The following is a 26,783-nucleotide window of genomic DNA, read 5'->3' on the forward strand; positions in this document are numbered from 1 at the left end:
CATATTTTTTTCCACACCCACTGTCAATTTAAAAAAAAATGTTATTGAATGACTGCTTATTGAATCGGTCTGTACCAGTCTGAACTTGTGAAGTTTGCCACTGAGGAGATCATCACATTAGCATCACATTTTTTATATGAAGGTTTGTATGATTGGCTTATGAGAGTTTTCCCAGCTTGTCCCTGTGGGCAAGGTATTGTTGTGGTTATGTTGGTGTAAATCAATAGCATTCACTAGGGAGGGGCTATTAAAGTCTTCTCCCACGTGAAGAGGATGTTGATTAAAGAATCCCTTTGAGCCGTGGTGGAGAAGGTTAGCGAGGAATCAATACCAGAGCAAGGTAAGAGAGTTTTCTAAGTCTTCTCAGAGATAGAAAGTGATAGATCGAGAGAGAGAGAGGTCTACAATATGGACATTTTTCCTTAGTATTTGCTACAACCTTTTTTTTAGGAGGATTCAATTAGATTTTTTAAAAAGTGCTTGCTTTAGTCATTCTGATGATTTTACCAACATAGATGATTACTGATGTATTCAGTATTGAAATTATACTGATTTGAATGTTCTATTTTTTCCTATATTCTATTAATCTCCATTCCAAATGAAGGGAGGTGTATCTGTGACACTCACTCCTCTCGCTGTATCTTTCTTAAACGCCATACCTCTCTCCATCAATCCCCCCTCTCTCTTACTTGCTTGCTATCCTCACTCTACTTTCTCTTCTCTAATCTCCTTTTCTCTCTCTCCTTCTCTTTCTGCTTGTGCTCAAGCTCTGCTCTCCCTTTTACTCTCTCTTTACCTAATTTATTTATCTTCTCTCAGCCTATTTTCTCTCAGCCTTGTCCATTCTCTTTCTTTCTCTCTTTTTCTCCCCCTATCACACTCTCTCTCTCTCTCTCTCTCTCTCTCTCTCTCTCTCTCTCTCTCTCTCTCTCTCTCTCTCTCTCTCTCTCTCTCTTTTCGTCTTGGAGACGGTGCTGTGCAGCTCCCTGTCACTCTGCTCGGTTTACGTGCTATGCTCTGAGCTGCCGTGCTGTGCTGCGCTCCTCCTCTCCTTCTTGCTTCTCTCGACTCTCTTTCTCCGTCACCTGTTTGTTCTTTACTCTGTTCTGCTCTGCTAGTTTGGAACGTATGCACCGGATCGACTGGGATACTGGGATACTGCATGTGGAGAGAGGGCTGGATGCTTCAGGTGCTCAGAACTCGGCCGTCGGACCCCGTGGATCTGTGGGGTGGGAAGGGAGGGGAGGGGTGGGGGAGAGAGAGAGAGGGGAGGAAGGGCACCCAGGTGAAGGAAGGGCTGACCTGCTGTGGAACAAGGATGAAGGTGGTGGTCTGGTGTTGTGGGTCATGTTCTGCCGGGATCTGAGTTGTTCTATTTGGCTGGAGACCCCGTTGCTTTGCCCCCCCGGAGGGGCTCTTTTCCTGGAAAAGCCGGGAAAAGCCAGGCGGGAGGAGCGGGAACCATGAACCAGCAGCTGGATCCTCCGCGGCCAATCAACTGGACCATCAGGAAACTGTGCGCCGCAGCCTTCCTACCATCCGTACGCCTGCTCAAGGTATGGCTACCAGAGGGGACTGGGGAGTGGAGGAGGAGAAGTGGAGTAGGAGAGAAGGTTGTGTAGGAGGAGAGGGATGATGAATGTAGGGGGGGAGTTTGAGATTGACATAAGAGGGTGGTTAAGAAAAACCTAAAAGTACATTTACACAGGAATATGCTTCTCCCAGATCTGTTTATTCTGTCTTACCTACTCCTATTTGGTTTTTGGCAAGACAACTCAAACAGACCAGGCGGGGACCAAAGTGTCACAGGAGGAGGATACAAGGAAGAATAGCCATTATACTGTGTACAATGACTGTTTGGTGAAGATATCTGAGCAATTAGGTTCAAATAGTGTTATATCCAATCTACACTGCCCTGTTTTCTGTTTGCCATTTTTTGCTACAGTGTTAGGAGCTAGTAACACAAGCATTTTTCTAAACTTTGATTTGATTTGTTTGATTTGATTAGATGTGTGATTCATTCTTGATGTGCCTTCCTTGAGGTTTTGCTTAGCTGGGTGAAAGTGACCACGCTGTAACAAATGTTCTCTGGTGGTGGGGTGCCGTTTATGATTAGGGAGGACGATTATTATTTTAGGAAATTATGATCATGGCCTTATTTCTATTACAGCATATTGGAGCTCAATATAATGAAATCACCTGCACACACAGTTCACTTTCACAGCATCATCACGTCTACTGCTCTCCTCCTCTGATATTTTCACTTCACTTGTGGACTTCAGTGCACAACACAACACCTGTCTGGGACCAGGCGAAAAAAAACTATAACTAACCAATGATGTACTGTATATAACGCCTGGATGACTGACATGGGGCGATGTATTGAAGCCACCTCCCAGCCATCTTGGTACTCATCCTCCATTGGAAAAACAGATTTTGGAAGCTATATAAATGCATTTATTGATGTGTACATTCATTTTTGACACATTTATTCTGTTACACCTTAATGCATACTTTTCAATTATATTATGTTAGCTAAAATTAAGTATATTGTTTGAAAATACTAATGTTACTGTCCACACTAAAACAAAAAAGTACTTAAATACATGTACTTAAATACATGTAATTTTGTCAGTTAAACATTGGATTGAAATACTGTAGAATTACATTCATTCCTATGGAGGACTGCTCCTACTGGGGAGTACCAATATGGCTGAATGTTCCTACTGGGGAGTACCAATATGGCTGAATGTTCCTACTGGGGAGTACCAATATGGCTGAATGCTCCTACTGGGGAGTACCAATATGGCTGAATGTTCCTACTGGGGAGTACCAATATGGCTGAATGCTGCTACTGGGGAGTACCAATATGGCTGAATGCTTCTACTGGGGAGTACCAATATGGCTGAATGTTCCTACTGGGGAGTACTAATATGGCTGAATGTTCCTACTGGGGAGTACCAATATGGCTGAATGTTCCTACTGGGGAGTACCAATATTGGTGAATGTTCCTACTGGGGAGTACCAATATAGCTGAATGCTCCTAATGGGGAGTACCAGTATGGCTGAATGTTCCTACTGGGGAGTACCAATATGGCTGAATGCTCCTAATGGGGAGTACCAGTATGGCTGAATGTTCCTTCTGGGGAGTACCAGTATGGCTGAATGTTCCTACTGGGGAGTACCAATATAGCTGAATGCTCCTAATGGGGAGTACCAGTATGGCTGAATGTTCCTACTGGGGAGTACCAGTATGGCTGAATGTTCCTACTGGGGAGTACCAATATAGCTGAATGTTCCTACTGGGGAGTACCAATATGGCTGAATGTTCCTACTGGGGAGTACCAATATGGCTGAATGCTCCTAATGGGGAGTACCAGTATGGCTGAATGCTCCTACTGGGGAGTACCAATATGGCTGAATGCTCCTACTGGGGAGTACCAATATGGCTGAATGCTCCTACTGGGGAGTACCAATATGGCTGAATGCTCCTACTGGGGAGTACCAATATGGCTGAATGCTCCTACTAGGGAATACCAATATGGCTGACCGGTGGCTTCAAAGACTCTCAATAGCCAAAACATAGCATCAGCAAATCAGAGTTTATAAACACCATTGGAACTAACCCACAGTCCAATCCATGTGTATAGCAGTTTAATAGTTAATAGTGGCAATAATTTCATTTAACCGAAAGCTTACCTTGACTTGCATCAAAGCTGGGACCGAGAGACTGAAAAACAGCTTCTATATCAAGGCCATCAGACTGTTAAACAGCCAACACTAACATTGAGTGGTTGCTGCCAACATACTGACTCATCTCTAGCCACTTTAATAATAAAAAATGGGATGTAATAAATGTATCACTAGCCACTTTATATGCCACTAGCCACTATATGCCACTTCATATAATGTTTACATACCCTATGTTACTCATCTCATATGTATATACTGTACTCTATACCATCTACTGCATCTTGCCTATGCCGTTTTGCCATCGCTCATCCATATATTTGTATGTACATATTCTTATTAATTCCTTTACACTTGTGTGTATAAGGTAGTTGTTGTGAAATTGTTAGATTGCTTGTTAGATATTCCTGCATGGTCAGAACTAGAAGCACAAGCATTTCGCTACACTCGCATTAACATCTGCTAACCCTGTGTATGTGACAAAGAAATGTTGATTTGATTTTGATTTGACTTGGAAGAGTTGAAGTATTGGATAGCCTTAACCAGCTAGCTAACATAAATATTATGCTTCTCTGTTTGAGTCAGGTTGTTGAGTCGGCTAAATTAGCTGTATTAGCTAGCTAAGTAAGCGAAAGTGATGTTCTCCCTCTCTGCTGCTACTCAATTGTTTTAGAAATTAATTTGTCCAAAATGGCTCAACTATTGTCTTTCTCTGTTTGATTCAACTACTCACCACATATAATGCACTGCAGTGCTAGCAGGCTCTAACATATGCTTTTAGTACTAGATTCATTCTCTGATCCTTTGATTGGAGGGACAACATGTTAGTTCATGCTGCAAGAGCTCTGATAAGTTGGAGGACATCCTCCGGAAGTTGTCATAATTACTGTGCAAGTCTATGGAAGGGGTTGAGAATCATGAGCCTTCTAGGTTTTGTACTGAAGTCAATATACACCGAGGAGGACAGAAGCTAGCTGTCCTCCGGCTACCCTACAGAGTGCTGTTGAGGCTACTGTAAACCTTCATTGCAAAACAATGTGTTTTTAATGTTTCACTATTTTTATAGTGAATGGTTATCCTCTTCCTCCTCTGAGGAGGAGCCTCCACTGGTTTGGTTGTGTGCCTGTGTTCAGTGTATTTGCACATTGTATGAGAGGGAGTGATAAATGTGATTTACATATGAGGCAATTTATTGGCTGTCACAAGATATTTATAGACCTGGTTATAAACTGTCTTTATTCATTGGCTAGTGTGAACATGTTAAAGGCTGTTTATAACCATGCATTTTGACACACATTATTATAGAGCTCTTGTCTGTGTTCTCCCCAGTCTTCTTTTGATCTCTCAGCATCAAAGTCTCACAGCAAGTACTGTATCTCTATGATGTTAAACCAGGCCAGTTGAATGCGTGTGTGTGTGTGGACGTGTTTGTATTTGCATGTGTATAGCTCAGTCAAATGAATTCTATTGTAATATACTGCTGGGGTCTGTATGCATGAGTGTATAAGGCATTAACAGAGAGATGGGAAACGTGTGTGCATTGATGTGAGTGGCTTTCTAATCACTGATGGGTCTAGATAGTGTGTCTGGTTCATCTCAGGAGATGTCAGAATGGTTAGTGTAAGTTCAGCCTAATAAGCCTATCGTTATCATGTGTGCACATTTATGCACCTCAAGCCCTTGCCCAGTCTCCCGTGGCTTTAACCTAATTACCTGGCTACCATGTAAAGCATTGTCTAGTGTGTGTGTGTGTGTGTGTGTGTGTGTGTGTGTGTGTGTGTGTGTGTGTGTGTGTGTGTGTGTGTGTGTGTGTGTGTGTGTGTGTGTGTGTGTGTGTGTGTGTGTGTGTGTGTGTGTGTGTGTGTGTGTGTGTGTGTGTGTGTGTGTGTGTGTGTGTGCGTGTGTGCGTGTGTGTGTGTTTGCGTTCGTGCGGCTGTTAGGCAAAAGGTACAATCACTGAAAGCACACCCATATTCACATTTGCTCGACATACTGAAATAAATCAATCTTACCGTATTGCTCCACTCCTTTTTACGAGACCAAAAATAACATTCGGTGTGTCATTGAACTGCGAGAAATACTTAATTCTGCAGGAGTTAATTTCATATAAGGTTACATGAGAGATGTTACAGTCCTGTCAGTGATGGTTCTAGTGTCTTATATGCAATGAGCGCATGGCCCACAAACACTATGCACATTTTTATATAGATTGGAGTCTATTAATTTAGTAGCATTTAGATAACTGATCAGTAGTTCAATCAGATTTCAACCAAAAAACAGATATCAACCAAAATAAGATGTATTTTTCATTAAATCAAAAAGACGTCAGGAAAAAGACGACTGAATCTGGTTGTGACCTGGTTATAAGACACCCTGACCAGATTTCAACCAGTAAAATATGTCTTTATCACGTCGTATTCCCACTGGGGTGGGTTATAATCAAAGTAAAATGTCTCCAATCAATATTGTGCTAATATACTTCAACAAGTGCCTGTGGAGAGGAGTCTAATGTGTTGTCCTTTTTTCAGTCAATAATGCTCGATGGAGTAGACTACATGGGGAGCCAGTTTGTGTTGTCGGGGCTGTCTATCCCTGTCTAGATGGACAATATGCTGGATAAAGACATGGATGACTCCAAAGAGGAATTTAATACAACTTTAGAATCCATTGGTTAGAATGGAAAATGTGTATTCTCCCTTTCCCAACACCAACAAACACACACACGTTGACACAGGTTGAGTAGCAGTGCAGAGCCCCCTGATGGAGATCAATTGTGGGCGGTTAGGTGCCTTGCTCAAGGGTACAAAGGCAGGAGATGGTACAATGACCAACAGCCCTGCAGCTGCCAGTTCAGTTGCATTCCCATGTCTGTGTTGCCCGGCCCGGGGCTTAAACCAGCAACCTTCCAGCTGCTGGTCTGCCTCTCCAGCCTCTGTTTCTCAATCCTGGTCGTGGGAAACTAAAGGGGTGCAAAATCTTATTTTTGTCTCAACACTACACAGCTGATTCGAATGACCAACGTATCAAGCTTTGTTTTGAATCAGATGTGTAGTGCTAAGGCAAAACCAAAAATGTGCCCCCCTTTGGGTCCCTAGGACCAGGATCAGGAAACACTGCTAAGCTAGGCTACTACAGGGCTAGGCTACTACAGGGCTAGGCTACTACAGCACTAGGCTACTACAGGGCTATGCTTCTACAGCACTAGGCTACTACAGGGCTAGGCTACTACAGGGCTAGGCTACTACAGGGCTAGGCTACTACAGCACTAGGCTACTACAGGAGCAATGAATGAGTGCGGTGCCATGGCTACAATGGTTCATCCATTGTTGAAAATGTGATTTTCTGGATTTTTGTTTTAGATTCCGTCTCTCACAGTTGAAGTGTACCTCTATGATAACAATTACAGACCTCTACATGCTTTGTAAGTAGGAAAACCTGCAAAATCGGCAGTGTATCAAATACTTGTTCTCCCCACTGTATGTAGTATAAAAAAATAATAATTGCTATTCATATTTGAAAATATATTTACTCTTTTCCCTCAAACTTTCCCTCAAACACAAACGTCCTCTTTCTATCATTCCATCATTCCCTCCCTTCCTCACTCACTCACTCACTCACTCACTCACTCACTCACTCACTCACTCACTCACTCACTCACTCACTCACTCACTCACTCACTCACTCACTCACTCACTCACTCACTCACTCACTCAATCACACACACCTGCACGCTCACACACACTCACTCACTCTTCATACAAGGTCAAATGGGGAGCGCCAAGGCACACTGGATCCACCTAAAGGATTTGGTGTCAAATTAGCTCTGGAGGCAACAACAGAACTTCATGGAAAATCAAATGAATGTGCAAACCCCCCTGAAATAGAGAAGGGGCTATAGATGTTGCATTAGATTGATACATTCTGTATTTGTTTTGTACGCTGCCACCACTGCCATCCTGGTTAAGCAAAGCTTGCATAGCATCACCTCTCCTGTGCTTGAAGGAGAACTGGTCACAGACTCCTCTGTCTAAATTGTTTTTAACACACATCACGTTACATCTCAAACTAAATAAAGTTAGCTCTGAGGTGCTCTCGCAAACTTTACATGACCTTATGATCTACTATTATGGATAGCCTACAAAATTGTACTCTGTAACGGATAGATTTGAAACAGAACTTAAGAACAATACTTAATTCTAAACATACTTAAGTAAAAGTAAAATGACTCACTTTCAGTACTCGCAAAAGCTACTCAATTATAGTAACGAGAGTATTTGTATTTGAGAGAGAGTGTGTGTGTGTGTGTGTCTCAGTCACCAGATCTCAACCCAATTTACAGTGCCTTCAGAAAGTATTCATACCCTTGACTCATTCCAGCATTTTGTTGTGTTATAGCTTGAATTTTTTCTCTCACTCATTTATAACAATAACCGGTAATCACAAAGTGAAAACATGCTTTAATAAATGTTTGCAAATTTAATGAACATGAAATACAGAAATACAATATCTAATTTACAAAAGTATTCACACTCCTCACACCCCACATGTTAGAATCACATTTGACAGCGATTACAGCTGTAAGTCTTGAAGTGCTTTGCATGCCTGGATTGTATAATATTTGCACAGTATTATTTTTTAAATTCTTCAAGCTCTGTCAAATTGATTGTGATCATTGCTAGACAGCCATTTTCAAGTCTTGCCATAGATCTTCAAGCCGATTTATGTCAAAACTTTATATAGGCCACTCAGGAACATTCAATGTAGTATTGGTAAGCAACACCAGTTCATATTTGGTCTTATGTTTTAGCTTATTGTCCTGCTGAAATTCCATTGGTATCTTCTAACCAGCATCCTTGCCCACATTGATTTAAAGGTAATTCAGAATAATGATATTGATAGGCCTCCCAAGTGGCGCAGTGGTCTAAGGCAGTGCATCTCATTGCTAATGGTGTCACTGCAGACCCTGGTTCAATTCCAGACTGTATCACACCTGGCCATGATTGGGTGTCCCATGGCGCACAATAGGCCCAGCATCGTCCGGGTTTGGCTGTGGTGGGACGTCATTGTGAATAAGAAATTGTTCTTAATTGACTTGCCTGGTTAAATATATATTTTTAAAAACGGATGTCTGTCAGGGTGGGTATGAACAGTGAAAATAAAGATGAGATTTAGAGATAGCCAAAAGTGTTGGATGCTCATGGGTCCAGTGTGCGATGGTAATTCAATAAGTCTGTGCCATTATTCAGTCCGATCCCAACTGGTAATTAATCAAGTTCTCTGACGTTTTCAACCAGTAATTAAATCCCCCATTAAAAGAGTTTTCCCTTCGACCTTCAACCTTTTACTGCAATGGGCTAAATCAGAGTCACAGTGTCTTAAACAAATCTATGTTGAAACAACAGTATACACCTCACACACATGGTTATGGGCTTTAAAAAAAGAAGACACCTGTACCATAATACCATGTATTACATTTTGAGTTTGCATCACAATATTACACTTTATATACATCACAGAAGAGTGAAATATAACAAAACCGTTTGAAATAGAAACACCAGATTTTTGCCGGGTTTTTGAAATAATGTTAATTAATTATGAAATTCTAAAAAAGGTGACCGACAGCCTCGATTCGGTCTTATGTAGCAAAATTTGAAATTGTGTTTTTTACATTGGATTAAAGTAGAGACACAGAGCTAGAATATGGTATGTCATACACTGTAGTTGAGGAACAATGGGAAAGTAATTCTGCTTTGAAAGTTGATAATCCCGTAACCCCACTTTTGAGAAAATGGCCCTTGAATGTTCTGGTACAACTGCTGGAGAGCTGTTCTTTGTCTACACCCATTCAGAATCGTTCACACCCTCTTAAGCCTTTGCCCCATCCATCTCTTTAAGGAATCATATGTGAGGACATGTGGTAAACACACGCTACAAGAAAATCGAAGTTATTTGTAACATGCACAGGATATAGAAAACGGTGTAAACTGTACAGTGAAGTGGTTACTTGCATTGTAGCAATATCAACAACAGAAAGTGTCCAGATCAAAATATTGAATCAATATCTTATCATTATTAGATGACCCTTATTGATGGGTCACGTGAAGGAAATGATATAACACCCCACATCTAGCTAAGTGTATGGGTAAATATTGTCTAGACATGAAATACAATATCAAATCAAATCAAATTGAATTTGTCACATACACCACATACAACAGGTGTAGACCTTACAGTGAAATGCTTACTTACAATCCCTTAACCAACAATGCAGTTTTAAGAAAATACCCCCCAAAAAGTAAGAGATAAGAATAACAAATTATTAAAGAGCAGCAGTAAATAACAATAGCCTAGCTGGGGGCAATGCAAATAGTCTCGTTAGCCATTTGATTAGCTGTTCAAGAGTCTTATGGCTTGGGGGTAAAAGCTATTTAGGAGCCTCTTGGACCTAGATTCGACGTTCCGATACCGTTTTCCGTGCGGTAGCAGAGAGCACAGTCTATGGCTAGGGTGCCTGGAGTCTTTGTCAATTTTTAGGGCCTTCCTCTGACCCTACCTGGTGTAGAGGTCCTGGATGGCAGGAAGCTTGGCCCCAGTGATGTACTGGGCCGTACGCACTACCCTCTGTAGTGCCTTGCAGTCGGAGGCCGAGCAATTGCCGTACCAGGCAGGCAGTGATGCAACCAGTCAGGATGCTCTCGATGGTGCAGCTGTAAAACCTTTTGAGGATCTGAGGACCCATGCCACATATTTTCAGTCTCCTGAGGGGGAATAGGTTTTGTCATGCCCTCTTCATGACTGTCTTGGTGTGCTTGGACCATGTTAGTTTGTTGGTGATGTGGACGCCAATGAACTTGAGGGACTCAACCTGCTCCAGTACAGCCCCGTCGATGAGAATGGGGGCAAACTCTGTCCTTTTCCTGTAGTCCACAATCATATCCTTTGTCTTGATCACATTGAGAGGTTGTTGTCCTTGCACCACACGTTCAGGTCTTTGGCCTCCTCATAGGCTGTCTCATCATTGTCGATGATCAGGCCTGTCACTGTTGTGTCATCAGCAAACTTAATGATGGTGTTGGTGTCGAGCCAGGGTGTGCAGTCATGAGTGAACAGGGAGTACAGGAGGGGACTGAGCACGCACCCCTGAGGGGTCCCCGTGTTGAGGATCAGCGTAGAGGATGTGAGTAAGGGTGTAACCTACCCTTACCACCTGGGGGCATCCCGTCAGGAAGTCCATGATCCAGTTGCAGAGGGAGGTGTTTAGTCCCAGGGTCCTTAGCTTAGTGATGAGCCTTGATTGCACTATGGTGTTGAACGCTGAGCTGTAGTCAATGAATAGCATTCTCACATAGGTGTTCCTTTTGTCCAGGTGTGAGTGAAAGAGCAGTGTGGAGTGTAATAGAGATTGCACCATCTGTGGATCTGTTGGTGCGGTATGCAAATTGGAGTGGGTTTCTAGGGTTTCTGGGATAATGATGTTGATGTGAGCCATGACCAGCCTTTTAAAGCATTTTATGGCTACAGACGTAAGTGCTACGGGTCGGTAGTCATTTAGGCAGGTTACCTTAGTGTTCTTGGGCACAAGGACTATGGTGGTCTGCTTGAAACAGGTTGGTATTACAGACTCAGACAGGGAGAGGTTGAAAATGTCAGTGAAGACGCATGCTCGGAGTACACGTCCTGGTTATCACTAAGCTAAGGACCCTGTGACTGAACACCTCCAGTGCTTAATTTGAGCCAGAACAGGATCTGGCACCTTTCAAGTTTGGACTGCTTCCTTCCGGATCCCATTTGCCAGGATCCGGTACCTCTCTTGGCACGCAACAGCATTTTCACTGTTTGCAATGTAGAAATGACAATATAACTAATAAGAGTTAATTTAAGTTGTCTCTTCTGTAATACTCCTTCCCCTAAAAAATGTAACGTGAAAATGTGCCTGATATTCTAAGAATTGATTTGAAATCTGTCCGTGAACAGCATGCAGCCAAAACCTTTCACAATATTTCAAATACAATTGCAGGAAAACACAGGTTGGAAAGCAAATGGATTCTGCTGAAAAGAGATGACTAATTTGGCTGTAGGCTATCAAATTATGTTATCAACTTCCAAATACGCCTGTTGAGCAAACAGCATTCTTTTACAAAGTAAAATTTGAAACTGGAAAGATTTTTTTATGACTATATTGTTATTTTATATTTTTTAGGACTATTTCCTCCTCATATTGTGCAATATGTGTCTACACACACCAAGGCTATCGATGGATTCAAGACAATGTCGTTTTTATTGATCTCAGATTCTCAGTTTGTCAGTGTCAAAGTAGCCTTTCATTTAGATTATTTGTGAGGTATTAAAAAATATTACGCTAATTAGTCTTCAGTCATTTATAATGTTGTTGAATTTCGTTAAATGCATTTAGAAAAGACCACATTTTTCCCAGACCCTAGGCGTAAAAAAAGTGTGCGTCTTCTTCAAGTGAATCTACACTAATGCTTTATGCCAGCACATAAAAGCTATGATATGCATGCAATGCTTTATTATAAAGATGATCATTTTTTTAATACGTTCCGGTACCTCAGAGGGCCCCAGGTCACCCCCCCCTCTCTCATTCACTTTCTGATCCGGCACCTCCCAATTTACAAATTAAGCACTGAACAGCTCCCTCTGCAACTGGATCCTGGACTTTCAGACAATACGTCCCCAGGTGGTGATGGTAGGCAACAAAACATCCGAAGCTCAACAAGGGGGCCCTCAGGGGTGTGTGCTTAGTCCCCTCCTGTACTCCCTGTTCACCAACGACTGCGTGGCTGTGCACGACTCCAACACCATCATTAAGTCTGCCGATGACACGACAGTGGTAGTCCTGATCACAGACGACAATGATACAGCCTATAGGTAGGAGGTCAAAGACCTGACAGTGTGGTGCCATTACAACAGCATCTCCTTCAATGCCAGCAAGACAAAGGTCTGATCGTGGACTACAAGAAACGGAGGCCCTAGCACGCCCCCATTCACATCGACGGGGCTGTAGTGGAGCGGGTCAAGAGCTTCAAGTTCCTTGCTGTCCACATCACTAAGGATCTATTATGTGTGCGTGTGTATGCATCTTTGGCTTGGTTGATCACTGGCCCGTGGTCCCAGAAGTAATCACCTCCTGTCCTGACTCTCTTATGCACTCTACACCACACACAGTCATTGCTTGATGACAGTAAAAGGTTTTTGGTTAGGTGCACTTAGCATTATTAAATCAGTCTGATCAATTATTATAAGTGCTACCTTCTTCCTGTGCGCTTATAATGTGGAGTGAGACACTTCCATCTGGGTGTAAGTAGTTGTGAATGCATGCCTCTGTGTGTGTGTGTGTGTGTGTGTGTGTGTGTGTGTGTGTGTGTGTGTGTGTGTGTGTGTGTGTGTGTGTGTGTGTGTGTGTGTGTGCGTGCGTGCGTGCGTGCGTGCGTGCGTGCGTGCGTGCGTGCGTGCGTGCGTGTGTGTGCGTTCGTGTGTGTGTGTGTCTTCTAAGGCGTGTTTATTCTTGAGTATTTAAATGTTGTTGGTATTCTACATGCCTGTTAGTTTGTGCATTCATTGTGGGGTAATTGATAGATGTCCAATTGACCAAAGGTGAATCAATACATACATTTCTCTCAATACACTTCTGTTTGATGATGTATCTATGTTTATGGGGTATATTACACTCAAGGCTGTTAGAGTAATGAAGATGTAAATTAAGAGAAGTAAGAGGATACGTAGGTACATTTCCACTTGTTCAGACGTGTACCAGACGGGTTTGCTCTGGGTTATAAAACACCAAGAGTGAAGCTAAGCTGTATTGTGAATCTAGTCCCAGATTAAGACTATAATGTGGTCTAATGAGATGAAGCCATTATCTGCTTTGTAAGGAGTATTACCATAGTAGAATGTGCCCATATTAAGAAAATTCATACATTTCAATATACACTGCTCAACAAAATAAAGGGAACACTTAAACAACACAATGTAACTCCAAGTCAATCACACTTCTGTGAAATCAAACTGTCCACTTCGAAAGCAACACTGATTGACAATGCATTTCACATGCTGTTGTGCAAATGGAATAGACAACAGGTGGACATTATAGGCAGTTATCAAGACACCCCCAATAAAGGAGTGGTTCTGCAGGTGGTGACCACAGACCACTTCTCAGTTCCTATGCTTCCTGGCTGATGTTTTGGTCACCTTTGAATGCTGGCGGTGCTTCCACTCTAGTGGTAGCATGAGACGGCCGTCTACAACCCACACAAGTGGCTCAGGTAGTGCAGCTCATCCAGGATGGCACATCAATGCGAGCTGTGGCAAGAAGGTTTGCTGTGTCTGTCAGCGTAGTGTCCAGAGCATGGAGGCGCTACCAGGAGACAGGCCAGTACATCAGGAGATGTGGAGGAGGCCGTAGGAGGGCAACAACCCAGCAGCAGGACCGCTACCTCCGCCTTTGTGCAAGGAGGAGCAGGGGGAGCACTGCCAGAGCCCTGCAAAATGACCTCCAGCAGACCACAAATGTGCATGTGTCTGCTCAAACGGTCAGAAACAGACTCCATGAGGGTGGTATGAGGGCAGGTGGGGGTTCTGCTTACAGCACAACAAAGTGCAGGACGTTTGGCATTTGACAGAGAACACCAAGATTGGCAAATTCGCCACTGGTGGCCTGTGCTCTTCACAGATGAAATCAGGTTCACACTGAGCACATGTGACAGACGTGACAGTCTGGAGACGCCGTGGAGAACATTCTGCTGCCTGTAACATCCTCCAGCATGACCGGTTTGGCGGTGGGTCAGTCATGGTGTGGGGTGGCATTTCTTCGGGGGGCCGCACAGCCCTCCATGTGCTCGCCAGAGGTAGCCTGACTGCCATTAGGTACCGAGATAAGATCCTCAGACCCCTTGTGAGACCATATGCTGGTGCGGTTGGCCCTGGGTTCCTCCTAATGCAAGACAATGCTAGACCTCATGTGACTGGAGTGTGTCAGCAGTTCCTGCAAGAGGAAGGCATTGATGCTATGGACTGGCCCACCCCCGTTCCCCAGACCTGAATCCAATTGAGCACATCTGGGACATCATGTCTCGCTCCATCCACCAACGCCACGTCTTAGATGTTTCTGCTTCACTATAACAACACTTACAGTTGACCGGGGCAGCTCTAGTAGGGCAGAATTTTGATGAACTGACTTGTTGGAAAGGTGGCATCCTATGACGTTACCACATTGAAAGTCACTGAGCTCTTCAGTAAGGCTAATCTACTGCCAATGTTTTTCTATGGAGATTACATGGCTGTGTGCTCGATTTTATACACCTGTCAGCAACGGTGTGGCTGAAATAGCCGACTCCACTAATTTGAAGGGGTGTTCCATACTTTTGTATATATAGTGTATATATAGTGTATATATAGTGTATTTCAAACATTTACATACATGTGCATCTTTGCTAAAATGCATTTAAATGCATGACAATTTTCCCTGAAATGCATGACTATGCATAGTCTACATGGTGGCCAAAGTGGTTCCTAATTTGGCTTCTAAAATTACTCTTTACCTATTGATCAATAAAAATATATTTTAAAAAGCCCTAGGCTGTTTTTATATTTGTTTTGATTCAAGTTTTTATTGAGTTGAACAGAAACTATACATCGTACAACACTCCACAATATGTCAAAGGGTAGGTATATGTCTTGTGGTCCTTCTATAGCTCAGTTGGTAGAGCATGGCGCTTGTAACGCCAGGGTAGTGTGTTCGATTCCCGGGACCACCCATACGTAGAATGTATGCACACATGACTGTAAGTCGCTTTGGATAAAAGAGTCTGCTAAATGGCATATATTATTATATATTATTTTGTGCTTCCAATGAGTTAGTGGTGTTATGGTGTGTTTGTAAACCAAATGGGAAGTGGGAATTTTCCAACTGGTAATTACTAGTTAAATCCAACACAAATCTCCTTGTGACAGGGAGAATGGAAGCTTGGGCCAAATGTTTATTTTCAGCACTCTGAACAGCGTACAGTATGGTAGTGGTAGCCTTTAGGTGGAATGATGAGACAACGATGAGACAGCCTATAGGGAGGTCAGAGCCCTGGTCGTGTGATGCAACTGCTCGCACTACAGAGGGTAATGCATACGGCCCAGTACACCACTGTGGCCAAGCTTTCTGCCATCCAGGACCTCTATATCAGGCGGTGTCAGAGGAAGGCCCTAAAAATTGTGAAAGACTTCAGCCATCCTAGTCATAGACTGTTCTCTCTGCTACCGCACAGCAATCGGTACCGGAGCGCCAAGTCGTGGTCCAAACGGCTTCTTAATAGCTTCTACCCCCAAGCCATAAGACTCCTGAACAGCTAATTGAAGGGCTACTCAGATCTTCTATACGGTTTCTGTCCTCACTAGTATATTCAGGTTAGACCTTTTCAGACATTTTGACATAGACAAGTGTCAAACACTGAATTAGAATTCTATTGATATCTAGGAATCTAACTTTACAGTGTCCAGTCTCCCTGAGTCATGTGCATCTTTTCATAGATTATTTCAGTTGTCATTGCTCAACTCAGACAGTGTTTTGGTCTCTAACGCTTCGGCTCAGAGATGGTTTTTCATCCGTTTTTTCTCTTAATGAAACTCTTTTTGGGGATCCAATACCATGGCTTTGTTTGGTCCCAAGCTTGTAGAATACCTGAATCACTTGCTCTGAATAGGAGTTGGGTTTTTGGTTTGGCTTTTGGTTTTCCATTTTACTCCCGCTCTCTGTTTTTCTGACTGTCTCTCTAAAATGTGTTTAATCTCTCTTTCTCACCACTCCAGCAAAGCATATTATCTTTGTAGTGATGGTTTCTCTCATTAGCATTGAGTGGTGGCATCTTAAATCACTGGAGAGCAGTGTGCTGCTTCCATATATTTCCCAAAGCCAACACACACTCCCAGTACACAAGAACACACACACGCGCACACAAACTCGGAAGTCAGTTATCTGCTTCGTTCTGTAGAGAGTATTGTTTTGTTGTTTTCGTGTACTTATGTTTAGCGTAGCTCTCTGGAGCCGGGAGATAATAACCCAGTAATATAAGTGGATCAGTCCCTCAAAATGGACTTAATGGTTAAATGTCTGTCCCCGTTGGAGACGGCATACCTAATACAGACAGTCTGGATTTTGTTTACGCTCAATGTTCCCACTTAATGTTCCTTGTTTTACTACCCTAATGTGGACCCCGCAAGGATGGTTAAGCCAACCAAACACACACACACACACACGCACGCACACGCACACGCACACACACACACACACGCACGCACGCACGCACACACACACACACACACACACACACACTCTCTCTAACTGCAGAGCTCGGCTGACCTTTGAAACTGTGCTGCAGTATTAAGCCATCCTCCTCCTCTCCTCCTTAATAGCTGCTGTTAAATAGGCTTGATACCCGTGTCAGAGCGGCTATCTCAGGGATTAACAGGGAGCATAGACATTGTTTATTTTCTCTTGCTCCTGTGTGGGGAAAGGGTGCTTACATACCCCAGACGAACCAATAGGACAAACCATTTGGGAGTTCTGACAACAATCAGGTTAACAACACATGTTCACATCCATGTGTGTGTTGTGTGTGTGTGTGTGGGGGGAGGGGGGGGGTTGGTTCTTCTATCCTTGTGGGGATAGTAAAACAAGGAAAATTCTCCTCATGGGGACATTACCCATGTCCCCATGAGGACAAAGGCTAGGGTAAAGGGTTAGTGACTAGGGTTAGGAGTTACTTTTAGGGTTTGGGTTATGGGTTAGATTTATGGTAAGGGTTAGGGATTAGGGAATACAGAAATTGTACAGGAGATGGCTTGCTAAGTCACATTTTTATTACGGATATGCTGCGGTTATAGGTACGAGGCGGAACCTTGAGTGTACAATTGCTTTTCTACAACGGGCTACCAATTAAATAAAAAGCGTTATTTTGATAAGTGTATTCATAGGATACTACAGTACATTCCAAAGAATTTTAGACCCTTCACTTTTTCCACATTTTGTTGCGTTGCAGCCTTATTCTAAAATGGATTTTTCCTCATCAATCTACACACAATAGCCCATAATGACAAAGCGAAAACAGGTTTTTAGAATTCTTTTGCAAATTTACACTACCGTTCAAAGGTTTTGGGTAACACAGATTTTTTTCCTCAACTGGCAGCTTCATTAAATAGTACCCGCAAAACACGAGTCTCAACGTCAACAATGAAGAGGTGACTCCAGAATGCTGGACTTCTAGGAGTTGTAAAGAAAAAGACATATCTCAGACTGGCCAACAAAAATAATATATTAAGATAGGAAAACTAACACAGACACTGGACAGGAACTCTGCCTACAAGGCCAGCATCCCAGAGTCACCTCTTCACTGTTGACGTTGAGACTGGTGTTTTGCGGGTACTATTTAATGAAGCTTCCAGTTGAGGACTTGTGAGGCGTCTGTTTCTCAAACTAGACACTCTAGTGTACTTGTCCTCTTGCTCAGTTGTGCACCAGGGCCTCCCACTACTCTTTCTATTCTGGTTAGAGCCAGTTTGTGTTGTTCTGTGAAGGGAGTAGTACACAGCGTTGTATGAGAGCTTCAGTTTCTTGGCAATTTCTCGCATGGAATAGCATTCATTTCTCAGAACAAGAATAGACTGACGAGTTTCAGAAGAAAGTTCTTTGTTTCTGGCCATTTTGAGCCTGTAATCGAACCCACAAATGCTGATGCTCCAGATATTCAACTAGTCTATATTCATTTATTGCTTCTTTAATCAGGACACCAGTCTTCAGCTGTGCTAACAAAATTGCAAAAGGGTTTTCTAATGATCAATTAGCCTTTTAAAATTATAAACTTGGATTAGCTAACATAATGTGCCATTGGAACACAGGAGTGATGGTTGCTGATACTGGGGTTCTGTACACCTATATAGATATATATATTTTTTAAATCAGCCGTTTCCAGCTTCAATGGTCATTTACAACATTAACAATGTCTACACTGTATTTCTGATCAATTTGATCTATATGCTATTTTAATGGACACATTTTATTGTATTTTCTTTCAAAAACAAGGACATTTCTAAGTGTCCCCAAACTTTAACGGTATTGTATGTAAAATCAAAAACATGTCTTATTTAAGTATTCAGACCATTTGCTTTGAGACTCGAAATTGAGCTGGACATGATTTGGAAAGGCACACACCTGTCTATATAAGGTTCCATATGAGGTCGAAGGAATTATCCGTAGACCTACAAGACAGGATTGTGTAGAGGCACAGATCTGGGGAAGGATATGAAGAAATTTCTGCAGCATTGAAGGTTCCCAAGAACACAGTGGCCGCCATCATTCTTAAATGAAAGAAGTTTGGAACCACCAAGACTCTTCCTAGAGCTGGCCGCCCGGCAAAACTGAGCAATCAGGGGAGAAGGGACTTGGTCAGGGAGGTCGAAAAGAGCTCCAGAGGTCCTCTGTGGAGATGGGAGAACCTTCCAGAAGGACAACCATCTCTGCAGCACTCCACCAATCAGGCCTTTATGGTAAAGTGGCCAGACAGAAGCCACTCCTCAGTAAAAGGCACATGACAGCCCTCTTAGAGTTTGCTAAAAGGGACCTAAAGGACTCTGGTCTGATGAAACGAAGAGTGAACTCTTTGGCCTGAATGCGAAGCGTCACGTCTGGGGGAAACCAGGCACCGCTCATCACCTGGTTAATACCATCCCTATAGTAAAGCATGGTGGTGGCAGCATCATGCTGTGGGGATGTTTTTCAGTGGCAGGGACTGGAAGACAGGATCGAGGGAAAGATTTACAGAGCAAAGTACAGAGAGATCCTTGATCCTGCTCCAGACCGCTCAGGATCTCAGACTGGGGCAAAGGTTCACCTTCCAATGGGCCTAAAACCTTAACACACAGCCAAGACAACGCAGGAGTGGCTTCGGGACAAGTCTCTGAATGTCCTTTTGTGGCCCAGCCAGAGCCCGGACTTGAACCCAATCTAACATCTCTGGAGAGACCTAAAAATAGCTGTGCAGTGATGCTCCCCATCCAACCTGACAGCTTGAGAGTATCTACACAGAACAATGGGTGAAACTTTATAGTTGCTAGCCATGCCGGCTGCCCATTCATTATATTGGTTGGGTTGACAGAGATTCGACCCTGTCGTGAAGTCTTTTTGTTCTTTATCTATGGACCCAGTCGTTCGTTCTAAATGTTCCATTGCCATGCTGGCTGGAAAGGCTCTTATCCATTGCTTGCTACATGCTTTTTACAGTGGTTATCAAGTTAATGAATTGGCTGGCTGGGCGATGAGACAGTGGAATACGCAGGATTTCTCAGATAGAACAGAAAAAAAATATATACATTTTTGCATCCTAGGCTTACCCGTGCTAAGCTGTTTGTTTTTTACCATGGCTTAGAACGCATCTCAACCAATCACAATGCTTATTTCTACCAACCCATTGTAGAAAATAAGATTTTGAATGGAAATTAAATGTAGGTCCCCACGAGGATAGAAGAACATAACGTGTGTGTGAAAGAATGATGTGCACTTCATGTTTGTGTGCTTGCATTAATATATTTTTATGGGATTTTTAAACACAGGTAGATAAATGGGTGATTTTGTATGTGTGTGTGTGAGCGGAGAGCGAGAGAGAGACAGATTGCATGGAAAAGTTAATGGGATTGTGTGTGTCTCTGAGTTATAGGCCATGGATTAAAAATGGGTTTTCCTTCTCTCTCTTTCGCTCTGTTTTCTCTTGACCCTGCATAACCATGGACATGTCCATGTCTTCTCCATCTGACCCAGAGCCTCGAGCAGTGTTGATAATAGTTGCTCTAAGGGTGTTACGAATCCCTTTTGGCCCGACAGTCTAGGGGGGATGGTAATGAGATCCGTAACATAACTCATGCAAATTATTATTGTGACAAAGTAAAAGTGTGAACGAAATAACCACGACAACAGAAATCTACCGTCAAACTCTAGGTTTATTTATAAACACACGGTAATGGGGGGAGCAGGAAAAGGGGCTGAGCTGGACCCAAGGAAAGAAACAATAAATATACCAAAACACACCCCTAAGCTAGACTAGCCTACTTTAACAGCTAACTAACTAACCAAAAATACAGTGGGTGGTCCGCCCAGTTCTACCTAGTGTATTTAACAAAGTTCACCTACGGGTAGTGTATGCCCATGGGCGACTTGTCTTGGTTTCCCCTTTTCCCACGAGCAACAAACAAACACCATAACCAAAAACAATACTCACAGGTGATGACAAAGTGCTATGGAGGTGCTTAAACAAAAGAGAGGTTAAGACACAAAGCGAGAGTGAAACACAGAGACCTACAGACATGGCATTTACAGAGATATTGAGCTGAGCTGAGCTAGAGATTGAGCTGAGCTCTAGAACAAACAAATTATGGGGTTTTTAAACCATGGGGAAGGAACTGTGATAGGTCAGGAAATAGGAGGAGGTGTGTCTTCTGATTGATGATTGATTGTTGACTGATTGGGGAGTGATGGTTTTCACCTGTGAGGGGAGAAGGAGAGAAAAGAAACACACACACAGGATACACACACACACAGGATAACTGTATCCGTAACAAAGGGGTAGGGGTTCTTTGTGTGACGGGCCTGTTTTGGAGTCGCTGTAAGATGATGCTAGAGTTTGATGAATACCACTCAAGAGGTCTGCTCCATCTCAGGTTGAGACAAAGAGTGAGGAGGGCAGAACAAAAAATTGTTAACTGTGGCTGAGGTCTCGGGGATTTGATCTAGCAACCGTACGGTTAATGGCCCAACGCTCTAACCCAGGGGTGTCAAAGTCAAATGGACGGAGGGCCAAATAAAAAATTTAGCTACTAGCCGAGGGCCGGACTGTTCGAATGTTCATTGAAAAATTTTTAAATGACGCATATAGTCTAGTGAACCTAATTGAACCTACTGAAAACCTAACAAATATATTCCAATATGATCAGATAAATAAAGCAATATTTTCTTATGGCTCTGTCAGTAATCTTTAATTTTCAACAGACACAAAAGACAAATTTCCTTTATATAAAAATCCCCATAACATGAACATTAAATGAAAGAAACCGGTATTCAAGGCACCATCAGTAGCCTATATTTTCTATTTTAGCAAAAGTGGGCTAAATTTACTTCAAAGAAAAAAACAATAATAGCAATTTTCTATCATCCACTCAACTGAAATATTTTTAAAATATAATTGGATTGAACTACAATAAAATAAAGTGCAAAAATCTATTAATCAAAAACAACACTTTGTTTAAGGAGAAGTAACATGCAGTGAAAACAAATATTAAACTTTAACTTTTAAACTTGAACTGAGTAAAAACTCTAAATATGTGATTGCACAGTAATGTTCACTTGTTTGAGGTTGAGGGTGATACTTGGTGGTGTCCCATCTTTTCCACAAGTTCATCAATGTTCGGGGTAAGGCTCTGAGCTGAGGAAATCCTCAGAATTGAGTGGAGGTGTTCAGCAGTAAGTCGACTTCTGTGTGATGTTTTGTTCAAGTTCATCAAAGAAAACAGTTGTTCACACAGGTATGTGCTGCCAAACATAGACAACGTTTGAGCAGCCTGGATGCGCAGCTGGGGCATTGTGTCGGGAGGAAACGGGCGAACTCCGCAGCACCCACTGCCGCATATTTTGCCCTCAGTGCATCATTGCATTGGAGGTCAATCAACTCCATTTGGAGGTTTGGTGGTGAGCTTTCCACGTCAACAGCAAATGGGTTACCGAGCAGTTCCAACCTGCTTTTTTGTGCTTCAAAGTCAGCAAATCGGCGTCGAAAGTCAGCGGCAAGCATACCTATTTTATCAGCCAACTGTGCGCTCGGGAACGCACTGGTAGAGAGCTTCTCTTTCATGGTCTGGCAGCTGGGAAAGTGGCTCAAATTTTCTTTCCGCATCTGCGTCTCCCACAGAGTCAGTTTGGTTTTAAATGCCTTCACTGTACTGTACATATCAGAGATGACACGATCCCGACCCTGCAGCTGCAAGTTCATTGCATTCAGATGACTCGTAATGTCACACAGAAAAGCCATTTCACACAGAAACATTTTGTCTCGGAGTTGTGTTGTGTCTTTCCCTTTGCTGTCCAAGAACAGACAAATCTCCTCACGAAGCTCGAAACATCTTTGAAGCACCTTTCCCTGGCTTAGCCATCGCACCTCTGTGTGATAAGGCAAATCACCATGCTCCGTTTCTAACTCCATCAGAAATGCCTTGAACTGGCGGTGATTCAAACCTTTGGCTCTGATAAAGTTAACTGTGCGCGTGATGATGCTCATTACATGCTCCATTTTCAAGGCTTTACCGCACAACGCTTCCTGGTGTATGATACAATGATAAGCTGTCAGCTCACCTGTCGCGTTTTTCTCTTGCATCTTTTCCCGTATCTTCTCCACCAGTCCGCTCCTGTGTCCACACATCGCAGGTGCTCCGTCGGTTGTCAAACCCACGAGTTTTTCCCAAGGCAGCTCCATCTCATTTACACATCTTGACACCTCTTCATACAAATCATGCCCCGTAGTTGTGCCATGCATAGGACGTAAAGCCAAAAACTCCTCTGTCACGCTTAGGCTGGAGTCCACTCCGCGGATGAAAATTGACAACTGGGCAATGTCAGAAATGTCGGTGCTCTCATCCACAGCCAAGGAATATGCAATGAAATCTTTTCCCTTTTTCACAAGCTGCTCTTTTAGATTGATGGACAACTGGTCTACTCTCTCGGCAATGGTGTTTCTGCTCAGACTCACATTTAAAAAGAGTTGCCTTTTTCTGGGCAAACTTCGTCACAAACTTTAATCATGCAGTTTTTGATGAAATCCCCTCCGTAAATGGCCGGGCTGATTTAGCGATCTCTTCTGCCAAAATAAAACTGGCCTTGACAGCAGCCTGGCCTTGTGATTTGGCTTTTTTGAACAGAGCCTGTCGAGATTTGAGGCCTCGTTTTAATTCCTCTGCCTTTTGTAGCCTTTGTTCCATGTCCATATTCTTGTTTTTGTCCGCGTGTTTCGTTTCATAATGTCGTCTCAGATTATACTCTTTCAGTACCGCCACACTTTCTCCACACAGAAGACACACAGGTTTTCCAGCTACCTCCGTGAACAAATACTCCGACTCCCACCTTGTTTGAAACCCCCGGTTCTCAGTGTCCACCTTCCGTTTTGCCATTTTTGATGGGTATCTGAAAGTTAATTTTACTGTGATGCTGACAACTGCTGTGCCAATAAATATTGAAATGAAGCAGCCTACTGCTCGGTGCGTCACCGTTGCATTGTGGGAAATGTAGTATTGGTGCGTGTAAAAGATCTGCGGGCTGCCGGCTTGCTGCAGTCTGCGGGCCGGTTCTAATAACAAATCAAGATCATCCCAGGGGCCGTAAAAAACCTTCTCGCGGGCCGGATGTGGCCCGCGGGCCTTGACTCTGACATATGTGCTCTAACCACTAGGCTACCTGCCGCCCCCAAATATATAACTGGGCTGGGCTTGACAATCTGGACCCTCTATTTCTGAAACTATCCGCCGCCATTGTCGCAACCCCTATTCAACCTCTCTTTCGCAAGCCTGTTCAACCTCTCTTTCATATCGTCTGAGATCCCCAAGGATTGGAAAGCTGCCGCAGTCATCCCCCTCTTCAAAGGGGGAGACACCCTGGACCCAAACTGTTACAGACCTATATCCATTCTGCCCTGCCAATCTAAGGTCTTAGAAAGCCAAGTCAACAAACAGGTCACTGACCATCTCGAATCCCACCGTACCTTCTCCGCTATGCAATCTGGTTTCCGAGCCGGTCACGGGTGCACCTCAGCCACACTCAAGGTACTAAACGACATCATAATCGCCATTGATAAAAGACAGTACTGTGCAGCCGTCTTCATCGACCTTGCCAAGGCTTTCGACTCTGTCAATCACCATATTCTTATCGGCAGACTCAGTAGCCTTGGTTTATCGGATGACTGCCTTGCCTGGTTCACCAATTACTTTGCAGACAGAGTTCAGTGTGTCAAATCGGAGGGCATGTTGTCCGGTCCTCTGGCAGTCTCTATGGGGGTGCCACAGGGTTCAATTCTCGGGCCGACTCTTTTCTCTGTGTATATCAATGATGTTGCTCTTGCTGCGGGCGATTCCCTGATCCACCTCTACGCAGACGACACCATTCTATACACTTTCGGCCCGTCATTGGACACTGTGCTATCTAACCTCCAATCAAGCTTCAATGCCATACAACACTCCTTCCGTGGCCTCCAACTGCTCTTAAACGCTAGTAAAACCAAATGCATGCTTTTCAACCGATCGCTGCCTGCACCCGCTTGCCCGACTAGCATCACCACACTGGATGGTTCCGACCTTGAATATGTGGACACCTATAAGTACCTAGGTGTCTGGATAGACTGCAAACTCTCCTTCCAGACCCATATCAAACATCTCCAATCGAAAATCAAATCAAGAGTCGGCTTTCTATTCCGCAACAAAGCCTCCTTCACTCTCGCTGCCAAGCTTACCCTAGTAAAACTGACTATCCTACCGATCCTCGACTTCGGCGATGTCATCTACAAAATTGCTTCCAACACTCTTCTCAGCAAACTGGATGCAGTTTATCACAGTGCTATCCGTTTTGTCACTAAAGCACCTTATACTACCCACCACTGCGACTTGTATGCTCTAGTCGGCTGGCCCTCACTACATATTCGTCGCCAGACCCACTGGCTCCAGGTCATCTACAAGGCCATGCTAGGCAAAGCTCCGCCTTATCTCAGCTCACTGGTCACAATGGCAACACCCATCCGTAGCACGCGCTCCAGCAGGTGTATCTCATTGATCATCCCTAAAGCCAACACCTCATTCGGCTGCCTTTCGTTCCAGTACTCTGCTGCCTGTGACTGGAACGAATTGCAAAAATCGCTGAAGTTGGAGACTTTTATCTCCCTCACCAACTTCAAACATCAGCTATCTGAGCAGCTAACCGATCGCTGCAGCTGTACATAATCTATTGGTAAATAGCCCACCCATTTTCACCTACCTCATCCCCACAGTTTTTATTTAATTACTTTTCTGCTCTTTTGCACAAGAATATCTCTACCTGTACATGATCATCTGATCATTTATCACTCCAGTGTTAATCTGCAATATTGTAATTATTCGCCTACCTCCTCATGCCTTTTGCACACATTGTATATAGACTCCCCTTTTTTCTCTACTGTGTTATTGACTTGTTAATTGTTTACTCCATGTGTAACTCTGTGTTGTCTGTTCACACTGCTATGCTTTATCTTGGCCAGGTCGCAGTTGCAAATGAGAACCTGTTCTCAACTAGCCTACCTGGTTAAATAAAGGTGAAATAAAAAAATAAAAAAATAAAATAGGCCACCATGACAAGACAATTAGATTCCTGTGGAGGAACCTTTGTGAATGTCTGAGTGTGCTCTGTGCCTGTAAGCGTGTGCACATACTGCAGATTACACAGTCTGTTCTGGCGTACGCTCTCATTGGCATGCTTGTGCAATGTGCACACTTCAGTGTGTGTGTGTGTGTGTGTGTGTGTGTGTGTGTGTGTGTACAGTGTGTGTTTGTGTGCGGTGTTTGTTACCTACATAGAATTAGGAATTAGAATAGTAATTTCATAGGATCTCTGGTTACATATGTGTTGTTGCGAGACTTTGCATGACACATATGACTGTGACATTAGGGTTCTGTGCAAGAGTGCAGAGGCAGCACATCAATAGGATTATACCCTCGTGTGTAAAGGCAGAGATTAGTAAGTGGCTCCTGCATGAGAGGGCCATTCTTTCTGCCAGTCCTTGGCTATTTCCCCGAAAGATATATAACTCTTATTGCGATAGTGGTTATAATAATTATGTTCCGATATCCATAGACATACTGCTTAGAATGCATGTCCAATGATATTGCATTATGTAGGGATGGGCATGATTAATTGAATATCCGGATATCCAACTGGACGTTAGTATACAATTACTTGAGTGTTTTTTTTTGTCCGATTTTAACAATGAACAATCTTGGTGATATTTTTCCCTATAAAGTACATTACTTTTGATCAA

General features: G+C 43.2%; 1 protein-coding gene and 1 pseudogene across 3 annotated transcripts in view; one reads left to right on the forward strand and one right to left on the reverse strand.

The window, feature by feature from the left end:
• Positions 1-1,277: 1,277 nt before the first annotated feature.
• Positions 1,278-26,783, forward strand: part of LOC124036092 (transient receptor potential cation channel subfamily M member 3-like) — a 228,269-nt gene continuing 202,763 nt past the window's right edge. For all 3 annotated transcript variants that reach the window (XM_046350237.1, XM_046350235.1, XM_046350236.1), the window contains exon 1: positions 1,278-1,556. In XM_046350237.1, the coding sequence (XP_046206193.1) occupies positions 1,464-1,556 (93 nt within the window). In that variant the 5' untranslated portion in view covers positions 1,278-1,463. The remainder of the gene's footprint in view (positions 1,557-26,783) is intronic.
• LOC124036093 lies at positions 22,081-23,898 on the reverse strand (annotated as a pseudogene).

Source organism: Oncorhynchus gorbuscha, linkage group LG05 (assembly GCF_021184085.1).
Source record: "Oncorhynchus gorbuscha isolate QuinsamMale2020 ecotype Even-year linkage group LG05, OgorEven_v1.0, whole genome shotgun sequence".
Taxonomy (NCBI): domain Eukaryota; kingdom Metazoa; phylum Chordata; class Actinopteri; order Salmoniformes; family Salmonidae; genus Oncorhynchus; species Oncorhynchus gorbuscha.